The sequence below is a fragment of the Syngnathus floridae genome, chromosome 3 (genome assembly GCF_059516105.1).
Source record: "Syngnathus floridae isolate MCC-2025c chromosome 3, RoL_Sflo_1.0, whole genome shotgun sequence".
In the NCBI taxonomy this organism is placed as follows: domain Eukaryota; kingdom Metazoa; phylum Chordata; class Actinopteri; order Syngnathiformes; family Syngnathidae; genus Syngnathus; species Syngnathus floridae.
The window spans coordinates 17,249,707-17,269,733 of NC_142415.1; the positions used below are offsets into that span (position 1 = coordinate 17,249,707).

A 20,027-nucleotide genomic window follows, 5' to 3' on the forward strand; every position below is an offset into this window, starting at 1 on the left:
TTTCATATGCACTTGATGTTCCTCACTCACATTCTGCCTTCAATGTCCATCTCATATTCTGAGCGCTACTTTGCACTCCATCACATTTTAGGATTCTGTACAGTATGATCAAGACACCAAGCCTTTCTTTTTGGATTTTGTATTCCACACCGTTCATGAGGGGAGCTGGAGCTTTTGTGAGCTGATTTGGGACTGGTTGGAAAAAAATATCTTAGTGTGTCACAAAAACAATCCCTAACCCGAATATTGAGTGGAATTATGACAATTTACTTTAGCTTGACTGATCTACCGCCCCAAATTCCAAACACTTAGGAAAACTGGTTCAAATAACTTTGCAAAAGAAACGATGCAGGTGAGAAAGTTAAAACAAGAACCCGATGGCCTTTTTTTAAGCAAAGTGTGTCGTCTTGGTGAGGAGCATTGACGTGATGTGCCACGATTGTTACCAGCCTTTAACGCAGCCTCGTCATTGCGCTCAACCTCTCGCCGACATTCTCACGCGCCGCCATCATACCCTCGCAGCCAAACGTAAACAACAGCCGGCGCTACAAATGTTTTTATTGATTAAAGGAGACGTGGCCTCGCGAGCACCGAGGGATCTGCGTATGTGTTTGCCAACATGCGGAATATGAAGGGGATAAACGGCAAATGGCTTTCTGAGAAAGAGACAGCGGGCTAGCGGGAAAAGAGATGAACACAAAACAGCTTCACATCCTAACCCACACATGGAATACAAAAAAAAACCCAAAAGTTAACATTTACGGCATCCTCGTAGGTGCATTCGTATCCGCATATGCATATATATAGAATATATAGCCTCTGTTATCACCGCCACTTACACTGGAAAGCTCTCATGAATAAAACATACCCACAGCGGCACGATCATGCATGCATGCATACTCATTCTGTGCAGACACCAGCGCGAGCACACACACTAACATGCGTCTCCACGCATACATGTAAATGCACACGGTACAGGCAGATGCACAAACTCAGTACAAACCTGTTAAATGGACCATTAGTTTCTTTAACAGCTATGGTAGATGACGGCCAATAGAGCTCACTGTTTGAGGGATGTTGTGTTTTTGTTTTTGAGACTTTCCAGGAAGGTTTTGGGACACAGTTTATGTATTTTAGCCATAATAATCTTAGATTGTAGCGTGCGATGACATTATAGGTGATTCAAGAACCTGCAACAGGTCCAGCGGATGGGTAATGCAAATTGCTGTGTGTGAAAAGTCCTTTTATTTCTTTTGGTCATGTCACATTCATACTTCTGTGTTTCTGGAAAACAAACAGAACATTTGCTGATTATTTTCCTTTTCTGCATAAGTTTTGATTGCCTGGTGTGAGTTCCTGAGAAAATTTGTTGTCCAGTTCAGTGATTCGGCCACATCGCTTTGAGTGGTTCAGGCGTTACTAATGATGAGACACAATGACTTCACAAATGTCATGATTTTTTATTTTTGTTTCCAGAGATTTGTTTGCTGACTCGCGGCAGACGTACGGCCAGCGTGCGAGCCGACACATACTGTCGTCTTTACTCGCTGTCGGTGGACAACTTCAACGAAGTCCTGGAGGAGTATCCCATGATGCGACGGGCCTTTGAAACAGTTGCCCTGGACAGACTGGACAGGATTGGTAAGGATATTTCAGCATTATATCTATTTCAAGAAACGTACATTAAAACCCTGACAGCTGATGGCTCTGGAAGCCTTTCACGTTTTTTTTTTCCTGCCGTTAGAGTACTCAGTCAAGTCATTGGAAAGTTTGGTCAAAGCTTGTGAATTCCCCGTTTGATCCCCAATGCAGACAATTGATATTCTCAGCATATCCATCAGTCTACTCAAAGCCCCGTTCAAATAAAATATTCACAATGAGAAGCACGTCCGTATCATCACTCAGCCATCGCTCGCCTGCTCAGTTTTATCCTCGGCTATGTTTAGCAAGGAGGATAGAGACGTTCCTTGTGGGGGAGACTCTTTGTAGCAAACGACTCCTTTGAAAATATACGGTGGGCTGATAGTGATCTTAGAGATGGTCTTCTGTGTACGGCCCATTCTCCTGCCCGTACATCCCTCTCTTCCTTAATAACGTCAGCGGCGTACCGTATAGCGCTGATGCACAAATTAATGACTCCGTTGATGGACTTGCACAATCTGATTAGAGCTTTTGAGAGCGATTAGCAAGCAGGTGGATGGGGAGTCATCCTCGGAGGAAGCACCCCAGCCGAGCCGAGCCACCGGTCATAACGACCGATGGCTAGATCTGCATCTAATTGCATTTGGAATATCTCAGGCTTACTCAGGATAGAATTGAGGATGGCAGGCCTGCGAATTGACCCTGTCACCGCTCCACTATGGTTAATGGACTTAGAGGTCAGAGTTTTGCACTGTTTCGGAGGGAGGTGGAGTCACCGTGTCTCGATGACCTTGTTTACCCTTGACAGACTTGACTTGGAGAACCGAGTCAGCAAGCCAATAACAATCCTGAATCAAGTAAAAGAACCACTGCTATAAATTGTTTTTGTTTGTTTAAGACTCCCCCCCCCTCTCCGCCAATGACTCATAGGAAGGTTTGTTTGTATTTTGTCCCTTTGTTACTATGGAATCGCACAGTCAGAGCTCCTGAGACAAAGACCTTGAGGCTGTCATGCTTTTCAAGCTCCTGTCTCTGGGTGGTTGTCTCCCACCTGTCTTTTATTGTTGTTTCCCTTTGTCTCCACTATGGTTTTCTTCCCCATTGCATTTTGCAAAATCATTGTTTCTCTTGCCTGAGCATTTGATGTGATTTCCTCTCTACAAGTTGTGGTAGCAATGCTGTTGAATGAGTTATTCAGATGAGTACATTGAAAATGTCAGCAGAGCATTATCTGAAAGAAAGAAATGCTCATTCTTGTTTTTTCTTCTTTCTTTCTCTTCTATCACTCTGTGTGTGTGTGTCTGTTTCTCTGCATGAAAGGCAAGAAAAACTCCATCCTTCAGCATAAGGTGCAGCATGACCTCAGCTCGGGTGTCCTCAACTACCAGGAGAATGAAATTATCCAACAAATTGTGCAACACGACAGGGACATGGCCCACTGTGCCCACCTCCTGCAGAACGCCCCTCCCCAAACGCCACCGTCGCCCACACCTGTCATCTGGGCCCCGCTAATCCAGGCGCCTCTCCAGGCGGCCGCCGCCACCACCTCGGTCGCCATCGCTCTCACGCACCATCCCCACCTCCCGCCGACTCTCTTCAGGCCTCCGGTTTCCGTGCTGGGGTCCCTGAAGGATCCTCCCAGTGGGCAAAAGAAGTTTCACACTTTTGGACCATCATCACCAGCTCCTGAATCTGCTGGGGAATCTCCCGCTAGCACACCTTCGAAACGACGCACAGGCGTGGACATGTCCTTACTGGCCTCTTTTCAGGCTCAGCATGTAGCATCAGGTTCAGGGACAAATAGCTCTAGTCAACAGGGTTCGGGTAGTGGAGGCCACCGTGGACTGAATGAGACAAAGTCAGGGTTTAATGTAAGCGGGTCCTCGGCGCTTCCTCACAGACCGTACTCGTCGTCTGGTTCGCCCTCATCTAGTTTGGCCCAGCTGCACTCGCAACCGCAGCATCAGCAGCCTTTTCGCTCCACCACTCCGCCTTTGTCTAATTTCTTCCACCAAACATCAACAGGTGGAAGCACGGGGTCTGGGATAAGCGGAAGTGCAGTCGGAGCCTGTGGCGGTGCAGCGGATTGGCCCCTGGGCGGAGCAGTCGGAGAGTCTTTGGAAGGGGCGAGCGAAGACGATGGAGGATGGGCCAGCGAGGTTTTTACAGCTGCGACGGCTGAAGCTAGTTCACTGAAAATCTTTAAGTGTGGGGCAGCTCCCACTGGATCAATGGGGGGTATCTCAGGGGAATCACTCGGAGGGGGTTCCGAAGGATCAACGAGTGGTACTTGTGGTATATCAGCAACAGGGGACTCAAGCAGTGTTACCTGTGTGTCAGTAGCAGAGTCAGCCAGGAGATCTTTGGGTGGGGTCTCGCTTGCATCACTAGGAAGGGCTTCCGGAGAATTACTCATAGAGATGAGCACTGGCAGATCATCAGGGAGAGCTTCGGGTGGTTCATTGGAAGGAACTTGTTTAGAATCAATGGTATCAACCACCACTGCAGGATCATTAGGGAGGTCTTCAGTTGGGACAGTGGGAGAGACCTCTATAGACTTCCTGGTCTCTACAACCGTTGCAGGGTCATTAGAAAGGACTTCCCGTGGGTCATTAGGTGGGACTTCTGAAAAACTACTCGTAGACGTGACCAATAGCGGATCGCTTGGGCGCCCCTCTGTTGCAACCAAGGTTTCTGGAGGATTAGCTAAAGGAGTAGCCGTGGGTTCCCTTACCGGTCTTTCGAGTGACTGTCTGATATCAAATCCCGGAGGAGGATCTCTGGGAAGGGCTTCCAGCGGAGCAGCAGCTAGCTTCATAGGGGTAGGTTCAAGTGGGCCAGGAGGAGGGGGTATTGTGACACTTAAGAACAGGACAACAGAGGGCACAGTCGGAGGCCATGCAGTGAGTGGCCCTTCAGGGGGGGCCTCTGGTGGTGCCACAGGACTTAATACTTCTTCTCGTTGTCAGAGCCCAATATCTACTGTTTCTTCCAGCCCCATGCCAGGACAGCTTCTCTACAGTCAGCCACCCCCCAAGCATCCTCAAGTGACCCCCTTGCATCAATTTGCTGGAGGAGGCAGGACTACAAGTAGCTTGAACCTCCTCCACTCTCCTCCACATAGCTCCCCATCTTCAAACAAAGGACAGAATGGCCAACAGCCTACTGAGGGGTCACCATCATCGCTTGGGCATTTTAGCCTGGCAGGTCTCCAATGTGGATTTCTTCCACACCAGTTGTCTTTGGAGAGGTCTGCCTTGGCTTCCCTGGCCCAGTACGGTTCAGCCAACGCCTCACCATGCCTTACTCCAGTAGCACCCAGTCCGACTATTCAAAGTCCTGTGACAAGCAGGACTTTCCACTTCAACGACCCACCCAGTGCCACAGGATCCCACAGTTCTCTGCTCATGCCTCAGTCTTCTCTTCCTTCGCATCCTTCGGTCCAGACACACACCGCAGGAAGAGATCCACAGCCCGGTCGTTTTTCCGAGGATTTAAAGCTGCTATCAAGCTCGCACCCGTCTCTTCCCCAGGAAGTGGCCCAAGCTTTTGGCCACCAAACTGCTTGCTCATCTGTGGAAACAGGTTATTACCACTCACCCTTCTCCTCACCCACTTTAAAATCCAAACCGTATAGCTCAGTTCCCGGTCATATGACTCCTCCAGTCCAGCTTTCTCCGGGCCGCCCCCATCAGACTCACTCCCCCGGAGCCTCGCCGTCCTCGTCACTCCGGAGGGGCTCCTCTGCCTGCTCATCGGATCTAGAAACTCCAACTGTCCGCTCAAAGCTTTCTTCCAATTTGTGAGGATTGATCACACCCTCCTGTGCTCCTCCTGACTGAAATGCACACAAACTTTTTCACGTTGTGAATTGGTGTCATTTTCATTTATCAGATGTCACTGTGTTCCGCCTTTTATTTGACCTTCAATTTGCTGTGATTTAAGAGACACTTTACCAGGTAACACTGTTTTACGCTTTGTCCAATTCTTATTTATACGTCATGTATATAGATAGAGGTATATTTAAGTGATACATTAATCAAGGAGGGTGTGAAAATGATCTCTATTTAAAGGACCGTCATTTCTTTACGGGAGAGGGCAGTTCAATAGACAAATACACATTTTGTCTGCAGGCACCTATGCACTAATACCTGCATCCAAGGCTTTTTGTGTGTCTCAACAAAAGCAAATCTACATTTTTTGCTAAGATGACACATCATCTGGGATCTCATATTGTTGATTCTCAAATGTATAGACTGTGCTTATTTATCACGTGTATGTGTGTATACCTTTTGAAACCTTATGACAAAAAGATTTTCGGAAACCAAAAAAGACTTCCAGTAAGGTATATCCACCCTTCGCCCGCTTATTTTATATCACCTATTGAAATAATAATAATGATGATGCTTTTGAAAGCAGGGCGAAGAGGGACACAAGTGAGCTAGCCTCCATTACAATGTGGAGATTACGGTAGCGTGCGTGTCCCAACAAACTCACTTTGTCTTCCAAAACCATACCGCTGAACATGTGTCCGACACCCGTGTTGTTTCGTTCTTCCTGAATGTGTGCGACTGTTTCTGAGTGCGTAACTCAGCGGAACAGTCAGATGCAAGGTTACTTCATTTTTTCTTTTCTCCACGTTAAAAACTAGAACTTTCATTAAGCACATGTATGTGTTTATTCTCCGTCATCCTGATAATTGACCCTCCAAATTTGAATCGAAGGCAACCTTAACTCCTTTAAAAATCTGCTTTGGATTTAATTTTAATGGCTAAACTGCAATTAGCATGCCGTGTGTTGTAGCACTCGGACCATTTAATAAAATACAATTCAAATTTCCATCACTGATCAACGTAAATATTATAATTGCGTTTTATTTTTTTCTTCGACGGCTGCTATCTGGTCAACGTGGGCGTGTCTAAGATGTTAAATGTATGTACAAAAAATAATTACTGTAGCACTAAACAAGACTGTTGTGTCACTTAAAAATGGCAATCGGGTTCAATATATTGGACGTGTTTTCATCAGCAGACATTTCTGTGGCTAAAGTGGCCTTTGGCAAGACTTGATTAACATTCTTGCATGCTTACAATGACCTGGATATAAGACTTGGTAAGTTCAAGTAGCATCTTCCCCAATGCAATACTTTAAGTGTAGCAGAAAGCATATGTAGCATAATGTTAGTGCGATTGCGACCATTTGGGTGCAGGGAAGCATAAATTAATTTGAAAGCTGTTTGTCTCCACGCACTTTTAATTAGTACACTATTTTAATTCCTGTTTTTTCATGCCTACCCAGGGGAATTGTTCCACAGAGTGGATGTTGCTCAACTTCCCCTAGCTTATTATGTTGGTCTTAAACAGCAAAGTAGTTGACACTGAAAGTCTCAAATGGCTGCACTCTGTTGATCCTTCAAGACATGATTAATCAACAATCAGTTCTTCTCAATCAAATTATTGACCTTCACTGGATTGTCATGCACTTTATTGGATAGTCTTTAGAATACAAACGTTCATTTTTAAAAAATTTCCTAGCCCAGCTTTAAAAGGTCAGTGACCCGACAAATTACAAGGGGAAAAAAAATCAGCTTGTTTGTTCTTACTGCTCTTCTTGTGTGGTGTACTCAAAAAGATCGACACAGCACACATAACACAAATGATGCAATCGTAAATTTTGAGTAGGTTTAATAAGCAGATCAGGAAGGGTGGGGTGGGGGTCACTAATTCAGGATAATCGCTTAGGATAGTCTTTGCTGACTTTGATTGCAAAGGATGGGAAATTTTCAAATTTGACCAGATTGCCAATTTGGGAAAAGGTATTTTGGTGGACAAACAAGGACAGGAATGTGGCTTCAAGTAGTTGATCTGCAGCTCATCACGATATGCACAGAGCCAGGCAGGTTCCTTTCCCACAGCTGAGTCCCCATCAACTCAGTCACAGCAGCCTTATTTAACAAGACATGTTTGTAGTCCCTTGACCCTCACAGGCTAACATGGAGACACACACTCACGCACACGGCCACTCTGTGACCACCCCCTCATTAACACGTCCCCACAATTTCAGTAATGAGGTGCAGCAAACAAGCAGGACGTGACACTGCTGTATATTTACAAGCATGCAAATAAAAAAGCAACACGGATGCGTCTTAAATACCCTTAAGATTTGATTTCTGATGAGCAAGATGTCATTTTGCCCTCGGGAGTTTGATTGCCAATGTTAATACATCCACATTAATAAAATAAGACGAGACACACACAAAGATATTTTAGGTGACATATTTGGGAGAATAAGGGAACAAAATGTAAAATATAAAAACATTTTTTATGTATATGGGAATAATGGAACAAAATGCAAAATATAAATATAAAATTGATTTTATTTTGTGGATATGGGAACACATTTAATGACACTCAGTAAATTTGTGTTTGGAACGTTCAGATTTTCGTGGGAGCTAATGGGTAACAAATTATAACAGAGCACCCAAACTTGCACAAAGCTTAAATTATAACTCTCACCATGGTTTTCCCCAACTTTGGAGCTGTATTCTACCTTACAAATTTAGCTTGAATTACACCTTGTAAAACCTCAAGGGTGTTGGATATTCTATTAAAAAGTTAGCCCAACACTTGTACGTCACTTATATTCATAAGCTTTTTCTGAGTGTGATTGCACCAAGTTGGTTTATTCTCACAGAATTACATCATATATCACTACCTTTCCTCTTCTAGTGGCTCAAACTCCCAAAAAAACGAAAAAAAGAAAAAAAAAATCAGTGCCAGTGTGACTCATAACTGTGCGTGGAAAGTCGTGTCGCGCGTCTACCACCATCCAGAGAACCAAAGGTTGCAGAGACCGAGCCTTGGGGGTGCTATGGCAGAGGACGGAGTGAACGCTAAAAATAATTCCAACTTCGCTCGAATCGATTACGATTGCGGCGAGAGGAGTTGGGGGGGAGGGGGTTACCTCCCTCCTCTCAGTGCGATGTTGGAGAGGTTTGAAGGTGTTGACGTGAGAGCACAAAAGAGTACCATGGGGGTACTCGTGCTGATATAAGACTGGTTTGGGCGTCTGGACTATTTGGTTTTTCCGAAAAGAAGCGCCAGAAGGCATTAGTACGATCTTTTACAGAGCTCAACGCAATCCTGGAATTGATTCGTTATAGTCTTCTCCATTGTAACTTCTTACGAGAGATGACACCATCTTTGTAAAAATCTCGCTTAAAAGCATGGAATTTGTTGATGGAAGATAAGCCGATATTTTTATTTTATTTTTTTTCATGACCGTGCTTTGCATTTATGTAATGGAAATCAAAAAGAAGTGGGAGGCAGCCGGGGTTTCATAATAATAATCCTCCGGGTCAAGAACATTTCTCAACTGGCGGAAGACTGCGTAATCCGAGTAAAAACCGTAAAAAATCACCAAAACTGGAGTAACAAGATTTTCACCTGACAGCAATGTTTCAACTTGAAGAGGATTTGCTATTTCTATCCTCCAAGACTATTTGCGTAACGTACTAGTACAGCGCTACATCAGCTGGGAATTACATGGGAAGGCAAATGGAAGGAAAACAACAACGAGGCTGACTCACTTTCTCAAGCAGCAAACCGTTTTCATAATGTCTCCTCGTCACCCGTCAAAAGAACATGGCAGTTTGAGGGCAGCGCGGGAACAAAACAAAAAAGCAATGAAGGCCAGTGGAAGGATCATGAAAGCTCACAGTCTTGTGTCCAAACGCTTGTGACCATCTTGTTTCTTGATCTCATTGCTTATTCTTTAGCTGCGTGGGCGAAAAGAAAAAAAAACGACATGTCAACAACCAGGTCCTCTCCGTTGTATTTATTAAAAGTGAAAGTGCGAACTCCAATTCTAAAAGTCTTTGCTTTACTTGGTTGTGAAGTTACATTTTGCTTGCTGCACCTCCAATTTAGCCACCTAATCTTTACCTCCCACTTCCCTTTTGTGCTGCCCAGCTGGTGCGTGACTATTGGTTGATGAATCAGCGATGCACAATAATGGAATCGTTTGCTGTGATTGAGGATTAGAGGAGCGAAATCGAACCTGCATTTTGAGCCGGGGGAAATGAGGCATTTCGCCATACGCCAGAAGTCTTGGTACACAGCTTTGAACTGATGGATCAAGATGAGTCAGATCAACTTTTCCGCCCCTGTAGTCTATTTTCTAACTTTTTTCCTATTTCCATCTATCCGGACAAATAACCAGAAAAGATTCAATAATTTTCCGGAAAAACACAAATGATTAAAGCAGACTTGATATCCACTTGTAACATTCTGTCTGCCACATTTAGTCTGGGTTATGCTGACACTGTCCTGCCAGATATTAACATCCAACTCCGTCCTGTTTTTTTTTTTTCTTCTATTTTTGGTATGAGTCTCAAGTTAAAATGAACGAATGAATGTTACATTTGCCATAATTCATGTTGTACATCTGAATAAGTCTGTTCGCCCTATGACACGGCCTTTTATTTAGCTTCCGCGGCTAATGCGAGCATCCTCTTTTGCCGCTCTACTGAGATGGAATGACACGACGGTAATGTCACGCTGACCGCAAAGTGTGCAACGAATACATTTGTGTATGTGTGTGTGTGATGTCGGGCAGTTTAACCTGCATATGACCCAGTTTAAGAATAGCACGTAACAATTGATTCAGAGAGCACGGCCGGATCCTTCAGGGTAGTAATGAGATTCCACTGTCAGGATCGTGGCTCACTTGTCAGTGAGAATCTGCGTTACTTCTCACTACTGCCTGTTTATTTCAAAAACAAATATACATGTGTGAACAAAAAAGGCAAAAATGCACATTTAACATACAAAGCAGAACCTCATTTTTGTGAGGCCTCTTGGAAGCCTCCTTTTGTTGAACCCTAATTCTGTACTATAACCCGTGGTGAGCGGCATTCTTTCAGCTGTACTTATATATTTACCAAGCTTAGTATTTCCATAGGACCTACTTACTGTATATTTATGTATTTGTTTTAGATTCTAATAACTGATGTCATCACATGTACAGTTGTTGACATATCCATATTTTGGTCATAACAAGAATATGAGACTTTCTACAGGGAAGGCTCAGCCTCAGCTTGTGTGTATATGATGTGTTCAAGGACACACGAGGGAGAGCGACGTTTTGAACACTCTTGCTCACGATCAAAGGGATTATTACAATGATTATTTTCTGCTTTTAACACGGGATAAAGCAATAATGGACACGTGAGGCTGGTACAGGACTGTATGTGTGTGTGCGTGTGTGCGTGTATGTGTGTTTGTCAATAAGAGAAGCTGGATCCACAAATGCATTGTCGATAAGCACACATGCTGGATGAAATCATAAGGTATAGAATAAAATGAAAAAGGAACAATTGCTTGGAGTATGTTTTGTCACTTTATCAGGTCCACTTGCACGATCTTACGTAACAAGTGAGAAAATTTCGATTTGGCTGACTTTCACCACAAAATAAACCATTGATAATATTTATATTTGTAATTATTCCAGATTGCCCACTACCTTAATTGATCAATTATTTATTTATTATTATTATTATTAAAACATAATATACAAACATAAAAAATACAAGAAAATGTTTTTTTTACATGTTTTTCCCTACTGTCAATTGACTTGTGTGTGTGTGTTTTTTTTCAGAGCAAGGCGAACGAAAAATAAACAGCTGATTTAATGTGTTTGCACAAGGGGGCACACAGTCACCGTTTTAAGGGTCTGTAAAATGTTGGGCAAGTAGCCACATCATCTTTTCAAGGATACTATAATGCTAGGTTTTGTGGTTAGTATGCATACTGTGTCATTTGTAAGCGGATGTACCAATCTCCCAAGGACTCACATAAATGCCCAGCAGACATTAAAAATTGGATGGAATTGATGACAGGTTTTCGAATCTATTTCTATTTTTTTTAAATAATAAATGAAGAGGTCTGCAGCAAAAAGGCCACTTTTTTTTTCATCAGGAGCAAGAGGGCAGGTGCTTGAGCACCACCAAGGGGCCATGTCTGCAAGAACCAACATCCAGCCAGACTGGGCAGCTGTAAAACGCCTGGGAAAACATCTTAAATTTATTTAAGGTAAAATAGTGGCTTGCTTAATGATGTGTGAACTCATTCAACATGAATGAATGTGATTGGTTATTCAGAGGTCTAATTTTTATTTATATTTTAACAGGGGTGTGTAGACTTAATATATCCACCGTACTTAAGGGAGCAGCTGCACACAACAAGCGGTCAAGAGGCAGGTGAGGCTCCTCAGACTGCCACTAATGTTGCCAGACTGTTAGGAAGAAAAAAAAAAAAAAACAGGACAGTGCTGTTGTACGTGCCCCTGTGAGCACTCAACCATCTGCTTCATTAGAATTCCCCTTTGAGGTAACCTTCCTATCTCCAAGAGCAACTCATTGAAAGTGAAGTGCTTTGTTTTAGACTGTCTATTGTAATTACACATTATTCTCGTCCTCTAATGCCCGCCTGCCATGAGCCGTTCGGCTTTTGAGACTCCAGGCGACCATTTGCCATGTGACCGGCACAGTAGAAGTACACGTACATGCGTCCGTGTACGCTTCCTCCGGGATATAGTTAAAGGCCGACAAATTTCTCGGCTCTCCCGAGGCTTTAATTAAGGCTGGATAAGGTTATTGTTTGTCCCGGTTGACTTATGTGTGTCTTTTTACGTGCACACGTAATTTAAACATCTGTTCTTATACTTTTTATTTCACTATTCTACCTGGGTTAAAATAGATGTGTGTTGTTTGATTTCACTTAATCTAATTTTTTTTAATGCTTTGTTTCAGTTTAGTCTTTTAGTATTATTTTTATTTTTTTAATGTAGTGAGTATTTGTCAAGTGCTACTCTGGTGGTGGACATAAAAATGGCTATCGTGAAGGAACTCAAAGTCAATTGGGCCTTGCACTTCCTTCATGCCATCCTGCACCATGGAGGTGTCCATCAAGCTCTAATTCCCTCTTTTTCAGCTTGGGGGGGGATAATCTGCTCTAGTTCTCCTTGGGTCAAACTCAACAGTAATTAATCCTCACATTACCCTGCAGGCTTCAGGGGTAAAGCACTGTAAATGCTTGAGCCCAATTTTTTTTGGGGCTCCTTGTAGTCTATTTCATTTCTAGTCATTGAGCAAACACTGCATGCAGCCACTTAAATATTGTTGTACTTGAATTTAATTGCTTTAAATTAGAGGAGTCCATTTATTAGTGCTAAAAATAGTGTGAGACCTGCAACTGTGAAAAGACAACATGCTTTTGGGCAGGTCTATTTATTTTTACAATTTGCCTTCATTCTGTGACCTGTTTTCTTTGTTTTCTTTCCATTTTCTTTCTGTTTTTATGCCCATGGCAAGCGAGAATCATGTTTTTTGGCAGCACTCAGTGCAGAGCACTCAGCAAACTGACACACAGTAACTACAGCATATCCGTATTAGTGCTGTTTTTTTTTTTCTTTTTGCCCCCATAAAATCCTGTCGTCAAAGCCTTTTGACATCTGCCAGCATGTTCGCAAATATTGTCCAAAAGCCAACATTGCAATACCAGAGCCTCTGATGGGCATGGCGTAAAGTTTATGTGTGTGTGTGCGTGTGTGTGTGTATGTGTGTGCCTCCTGGGATTCAGTTGATGAAAGCATGGATGAGATCAGAAAGATGACCACAGGTTGACAACCTGATGTCCCCTTTCTTGCTCCTGTTGTGCCAAATCCCTCCAAAAAGTGTGTCCTCACCACCATCCTCCCATGCTCAGAGATTGACCAAATGTGCCCTACTCACAGGTAAAATGCTGATAACGTATTTAAAATATTCTCGAGTGAGTATTGGGCAAAGGCTTTTTAAGGTGAAATTCTAAGCAGACTTGATGGCCAATGTAGATTTAGCATATCACGATCATCTAATAATCACCAAAATTCCAATTTACAATTCTGAAGATGGTTCCTACTACTTTGCATCTCAAACCTCGGGAGGAAAAAATAATGCCCTAAAAGAAAAGGCTGCGTTCCTAAGTTTGCACTTCTAATCCTCCTTGACGGGTGACTCCGCCCAGGCAGAGAACACGGATGGGGAAGAACTTGCCGGTCGCTTCCATCACCCTACACCATCACTCACATGGTAAACTATGTAGAGCAGAAAAGCCCCTCCCCTCTCCTACCCCCCACCTTCTCTGCTCTAACCCTTCTCCCCTCCCTATTTATCATATTAGTCTGTGCCCTTGAGCATTTTGCAGCCGCGTGGATCCTTTGAACTGCACAGGCTGAAAACAGGCAGTCCAATGTGACCATGTCTTGTTAATTATGTGGGTTGACGCTAAATGGTTATAAATGACTTACAGGCTGGGTTGTGGACGGTCAAGATTGGCCATGAAGGACAATGCGGTTCCCTGTGTAGCAACAAGTAAGAAAAAAAAATTATACTAGTTTCACCCATCAGAAGAAAATAGTGAATATTTGTATCGCAAGATAAGACACAAAAAAATCTTAAGGACCAACCCTTGGTCAAAACTGAATAAGAAGTTGGGCATTTTGAGTTGAAGCAGTCATTTTCTTATTCTACCGAACTCACCCAAATGATGCTTTTTTGTCTACCTTATTTAACGTGAAAAGATAGTCAACAAAGTTTGAAGGTCATTTTGGGTTCTTGGAAAAAAAAGTCAGAAAACAGTATCTGAGCTGCTAATTTTTTTCTAAATATATCTTTGGGGTCCATATTATCTAATGATGGCCAAGTACAGCATCAATAATAATTTTTTACCATTTTTAATTTTTCCTCCACTTATCACTTCTTTACATTGGCGGGAAAACCACAATTGTCCACTCCATGTGACATCCAGCGGATTCGACACACACGACTCGTAAAGCTTGGAATGATACCAGTATATGGAGAGGCAAGTCTCCTTCTGCTTAATTAAGATAACAACCAACTGTCACGACAGACTCATATGGCCGCTCTAAGTGCGCAGAAGGACTCTTGGAAGAAGCAACTTGGAATGGAGGAGCAATTTTGTCAGGCAGCCAATGTCATGCTGGTTCTGCTGACCTCCACGCTTCGTCTCACCTGCAAATGAACGTTGGGCAACGGGTGGAGAGGCGGTGGAGATGGATTTTAGTTTATTCTATTTGGGGGGCATCATGCAGTAATGTGATGTAAAGTTCCCTAATTCCTCATAACGTTAATATTTAGAGTAGGAATACTCGATACCACTTTTCTTCATACCTATATGTGTCCTTAGCGCTTGCGTAGTCACCAATACCAAGTACCGATACTACTGGTGCATTTGATACTTAAACCCCCGCCCAAAAAAAAATTAAAAGACCCCTATATACCAATATAACAATTTTTCTTAAATTTGCATGTAATAAATGGCAATTTTCTGTGAAGGAAAATAAGCCTGATACTTGCACTGATACCGATACTGATGCCGATACCATCACCGATACATGGTATCGGTACTCACCTATTCCCTAACCAGTTTTGATAAAAATGTTGCATTGGGTGCTAGTCTCAAATATTTAAGCACAAAAAAATACAACTGTATATAATATACAATAACATTCCTAATGTGAGAGTAAAATCCAATCTTGACATCAAACAAGGATGACAAGCTAATTTCCGAGATGAGATAATTCACTTTTATTATGGGAAACGGAGCCTTTTGATCGTCTTCCTTTGGGATTTTTTTTTTTTTCAAGCCAAGTGATTGTCTGTGTGTGAACGTGTGTGTAAGCACATAGCTCACAGCGGTGGATTCAATTGACAGTTACAACGCGGCAGCCCAACTCCCCTGAAGCGATAACAGCGGTTGTGTGCAAGCGCCCGTGTGTGTTTATGTCAATCTGCATATTTTTCACGTTCAGTGAAAAATGATGTAAAACATCGGATAAATAACAGATAACCGCGCCAGGGGTTTCTAAGCGTGTGTGTGTGTGTGTGTGTGTCAGTCAATCTACATATTTTTTTACAATTGATGAAAAATTTGGCAAACTATTGGATAATAAACATTTGCCAATCTGAAATTTCCAAAGAATTCTTTTTTTTAAAGTAGTATTTAGAGAGATTTTTGAGTGTTAGACTTTTTTTTTTGCATGTTCTTGAAGAGTGTTACAGGCAGTAAATGTGTTTGCGAACGTCTCGTTCAACTTCCATTTCTAATCTTGGCGTAGCCGCTGGGATTAAAAGAGGGCCGTTGTTGTATGAATATTTCATGAATGCACGTGACACAAATTGGAGGTTTGGATTAGCGTGCCTTTTTCTCCTGTTAATTAAAAGAGTCGGCAAACTTTGTTATAGTTATTTGCTCTACTCGATACTCCCTGTTCCCCCGTCGTTAACCAAACAAACAGTCAAGATAACTCCCAAAACAAACATGGCCATTATTTTTTTTATTATTGCTATTATTATATATGATTATTGTTTTTATTATTGGTATACTTTATTAATTTAAATTATTAATAAATATGACATTTTATTTTTTATTTTATGAATAATTAGTAATAATTATTAATAAGCATTTGATTTAACATGAACCCATCCAATGGAAATTAGGACTGACCATAAGCATTGAGTTGATTCAATATTTTTCCAAAGTTCAATGTCTTACACCAACCTACTATTTTGGCAACGCTTCGGTTTGCTTTATGAGATGCTGTGACTAACCGGCCATGTCCAATCAGCGGGCGGTGTGCCTGCAATGCAACGTCGTCTTAGTCTGTGTGGAAGGAGTTGCCGAACGGATTTGATAATCCCCCGCCGCCCCCTCCGACAGCATAAAACATGATTCCATTTGCAGAGAGATCCTGGCGAGGTGAACTTTCCTAATCCCAACAGCCAAAAAAGAAAACTGGAAAAATGAGAGAACTGATCCTGGGTGGTTTAACTTCAGCAGTTCCATCAAGGATACTTTGTTGTTTCTCTGGTTTTGATACTGATATTTCCATTGCTAGATTGTCCACCTTCCTAGGTGTCAAAGGTTAAATTGAAACCACAACATATAATCTCCATTGAGTGTGTATGATTGTGGTGAATTTTCTCGTTCCTGAAAAAAAACACCAACATATCAATTCCTGGTTTTCTACCAATCACCAGGCACAATCATCTATCATTGACTGTTTCCTCAATGAAATCTAACAAAGTGCTCGAGTTCTGTTTTGTTACTGATTGCATAGAGGTGATGTTGATGATGTTGATGAGGATGAAGGCTCCAGTTGACTGCGAATGTTCTGAGCGATATCACGGCTGAGAGGCCTCGTCACGCGGTTGGATATGCAGGTGCACAGAAGTGGCGGCTTTCCTGCAGCAAACAGGCAGCTTTCTCGTCAAAGGTGTACTGAGGCATGACACACACACACACACACACACAAAATCCACTAACAACCACATCTCCGCTCTGAGACACTCGCTGCCTCACGGATGGCTAATAAAAATATTACAAACCCTATCAGGCAATTAAGGGGGGGGGGGGGGGGGCTGTAGACACGAGTGTCGTCTTAATGGTGGTACTTTGTGTGAGTAAACAAGGTATGCATCCTTAAATGTAACCCAATCTACTAATGCCGGCTAATCATGTTCATGTTACTTATACAGAAATGCTGATTAACCATTCAAGCTTAATTTTCTTGATGCGGCAAAATGACATCCTAATTATTACGGACTTTCATTGAGTCGTAACCATAAAATAGTTTTGGTTTTCATCACTGCCTAATCACAAAATAGACACCTGATAAAATATATGGAAACGACAATATTCAAGAAATAAAATAAAAGATCAGCTATTAATTTTTACATCCTTTTATTAATGATCCAGCTGGTTCAAGCCCATTTTATATGACATTGTTGAACAGCAAAAACAATGCACCTGCGGGTCAACGGTTTTACTGCCGAAGCACAAATTCGAACCCCCAACCTCAGAATGCACACAGAACCCAAGTTATCTTTCCTTTCACGTCAACCAGGATTCCAAGATAAAATAATGACAAGGTGGCGCCATCTCCAAAGTGAGCGCTCAGATTCATGCTGCAGCTAATGGGGTCTCACTAAGACTGCACTGACAGATGAAATAAGTTCACTTTAGCACTCAAAAGGCAATAAACCCTCGTACGAGACTTTATTTGTTGTTCATTAAAAGCCCCGTTTCATGCTCCGTCAGATCGAGGCATCGCGGAAACGCATCTTGGTGCATTTGTAACCATAAAAACACTCATTAATAAAAAAGAAAAAACAACATCTTTTTGTATTTCGCCCGTTGGTGAGCACAACAAATCATTAGCTTTTATGAATACAAATTACGGGTCGCCCCAGCGAGACGTTGCAAGTGTTGCGTCAAGCTTTTTCATCACAGATGTAAAAGATGAGGTCATCCGAGGGCTGCTTAGGGATAAAAATGCAAACTGTTTGCTTTTGTCTTTGTGCCTTTCAGTGACTCTTCCAGTTTTTCTGTAACTCGCAACCTGCTGGCAACACTGTAACACGCCATAATAATACAATAATAATGATAAATTTCAAAATAAAAATAATGAATTTGAAATCAAAATTCAAAATGCTAAAAATAATAAGGAGCCACTCTCAATTATTCAAAATTGGGACAAATTCAGTTCCTTGTTTGACTTCTACCTCATATCCACTATACGAGTTTCATCCAAGCATCCAGATCTGAGAGCCCGCTGTGACATCACCGTTCGGTCTCATCATTCTCTGGCCAACATGGATTCGGAGGAACACAGAAATAGGGAATAAAGAGTGATAAATGGGCTATGTGCCCCCCCTCCCCCCCTTTATTCCCCCTACCCATCATCAGCGCAGGCGGGCCCAGATGAAGGGCTTCAACTAAGTAAGCTCCGGTCCAGCCTGCTCTTGCTCCACAAATCAGCCTCCCAGTGTGTGCGTGCTGCAGACAGAGATAGTGCTTCTCAAAGGAGTCGTGCGTTGTCACAATGGTGGGGCGACTCAAAAGGCTCACTCTACTCACAATCACACTTACTAATAGAAAAAAATAATAACGGCAGAAATAAATGACCCACTCCCCGGACTCATCCCCGTCGAGGCCTGTCACCTTTCTCCTGCAGTGACCTTGAGATGAAGGTTCCCACTGCTCCTCCGGAAAAAAAAAAAAAAAAACACACTCACATGCGTGTCTCTCGTGACAGAAGGAGAGGGGAAGAACCTTCCACATGTCGGCATCAATCAAAGCAGGATTAGACCGCCTCTCTCCGGTCCTTTTTATTTCCCATTAACATCAAGCGCGCTGATGAAATACAGTGCTGTTAAATGCTAACTAGTTTAGCCACTGTGCATCTGCTACTATCATTCAAAGGAAGTGTGCCAAAAACATCAATAAAGCTCATTGCTGATGGTGACCTTGCAGGTCCCGTCCATACATATTGGATTTTCATATAACATAGCAAGGACGGGGAGGACAAAGTCTCAATAGTAAAGACCTTTTAATATGTATTCACTGTTATCTCCTCGTGACTACTATTTTTTTAATTAATGAGATTCCCTACTGCAGATGGATCCGTTAAAAGTCAGGGTCTGATCGGGTTATACGCCTGTTCATCAGATGAGCGTCTGGGATAAAGTTGCAAGTTGGGGGTCTCCGAGGGGGTCTCCCGCCACCTGAGCCTCTTGGCTGGCGGCACACAACTGATTGGTTACTTCACACCAATTTAAAATCAGGTTGCCGTGTCAGGTTACACCTTCTAGCACATTCGGAACTTCTTTTTCCCCCCCGACATTTGTGGTGATGTCACCGCATGGCCCTCCACTGACCACTAGAAGATCCTTTAAGTTTAATTTGTACAGTAGAGTTTAATAATGTACTTTCCTTTGAGGCTGCCCCAGAAAAAAAGTTCTGGGGCATTCCTACGGTAATGAGATCTCAGGTAATGGTTGGAATATGAGGCCAACCCCACAGAAATTTGCATACAAATAGCCCAGCTGACATCTTGTTGGTATGACAACGCTAGCACACAGCTGCAAAGGCTCATTTTGGGTGTCAATCACAAAATACACTACAAGTGAGGAATATAAATGTTTTAATGTTTTATTTTAAATTTAAAAGTGACCCTGAAAATACCCAATGCGTTTAAGAGGTGATGGATGGATGGATGGATGGATGGATGGATGGATGGATGGATGGATGGATGGATGGATGGATGGATGGATGGATGGATGGATGGATGGATGGATGGATGGATGGATGGATGGATGGGAGGGAGGGAGGGAGGGAGGGAGGGAGGGAGGGAGGGAGGGAGGGAGGGATATAAATAAATATAAAATTTAAACCTGCTTTCCCCCATTCTTTTTAACTCCCTCCCACCCTACCACAACTCCGGAGTAGACAGTGAAGATAGCTGACAACAGCGCCCCCTTTTGACGG

The 20,027-nt window shown here is 42.7% G+C and overlaps 1 protein-coding gene across 1 annotated transcript in view; it reads left to right on the forward strand.

Moving 5' to 3' along the window:
- The window catches only part of hcn4 (hyperpolarization activated cyclic nucleotide-gated potassium channel 4), a 56,384-nt gene extending 45,365 nt beyond the window's left edge, over nucleotides 1-11,019 (forward strand). Inside the window, exons 7-8 of the mRNA XM_088371566.1 lie at nucleotides 1,477-1,641; nucleotides 2,962-11,019. Coding sequence (XP_088227692.1) covers nucleotides 1,477-1,641; nucleotides 2,962-5,447 — 2,651 coding nt within the window. The 3' untranslated portion in view covers nucleotides 5,448-11,019. The remainder of the gene's footprint in view (nucleotides 1-1,476; nucleotides 1,642-2,961) is intronic.
- Nucleotides 11,020-20,027: the final 9,008 nt, after the last annotated feature.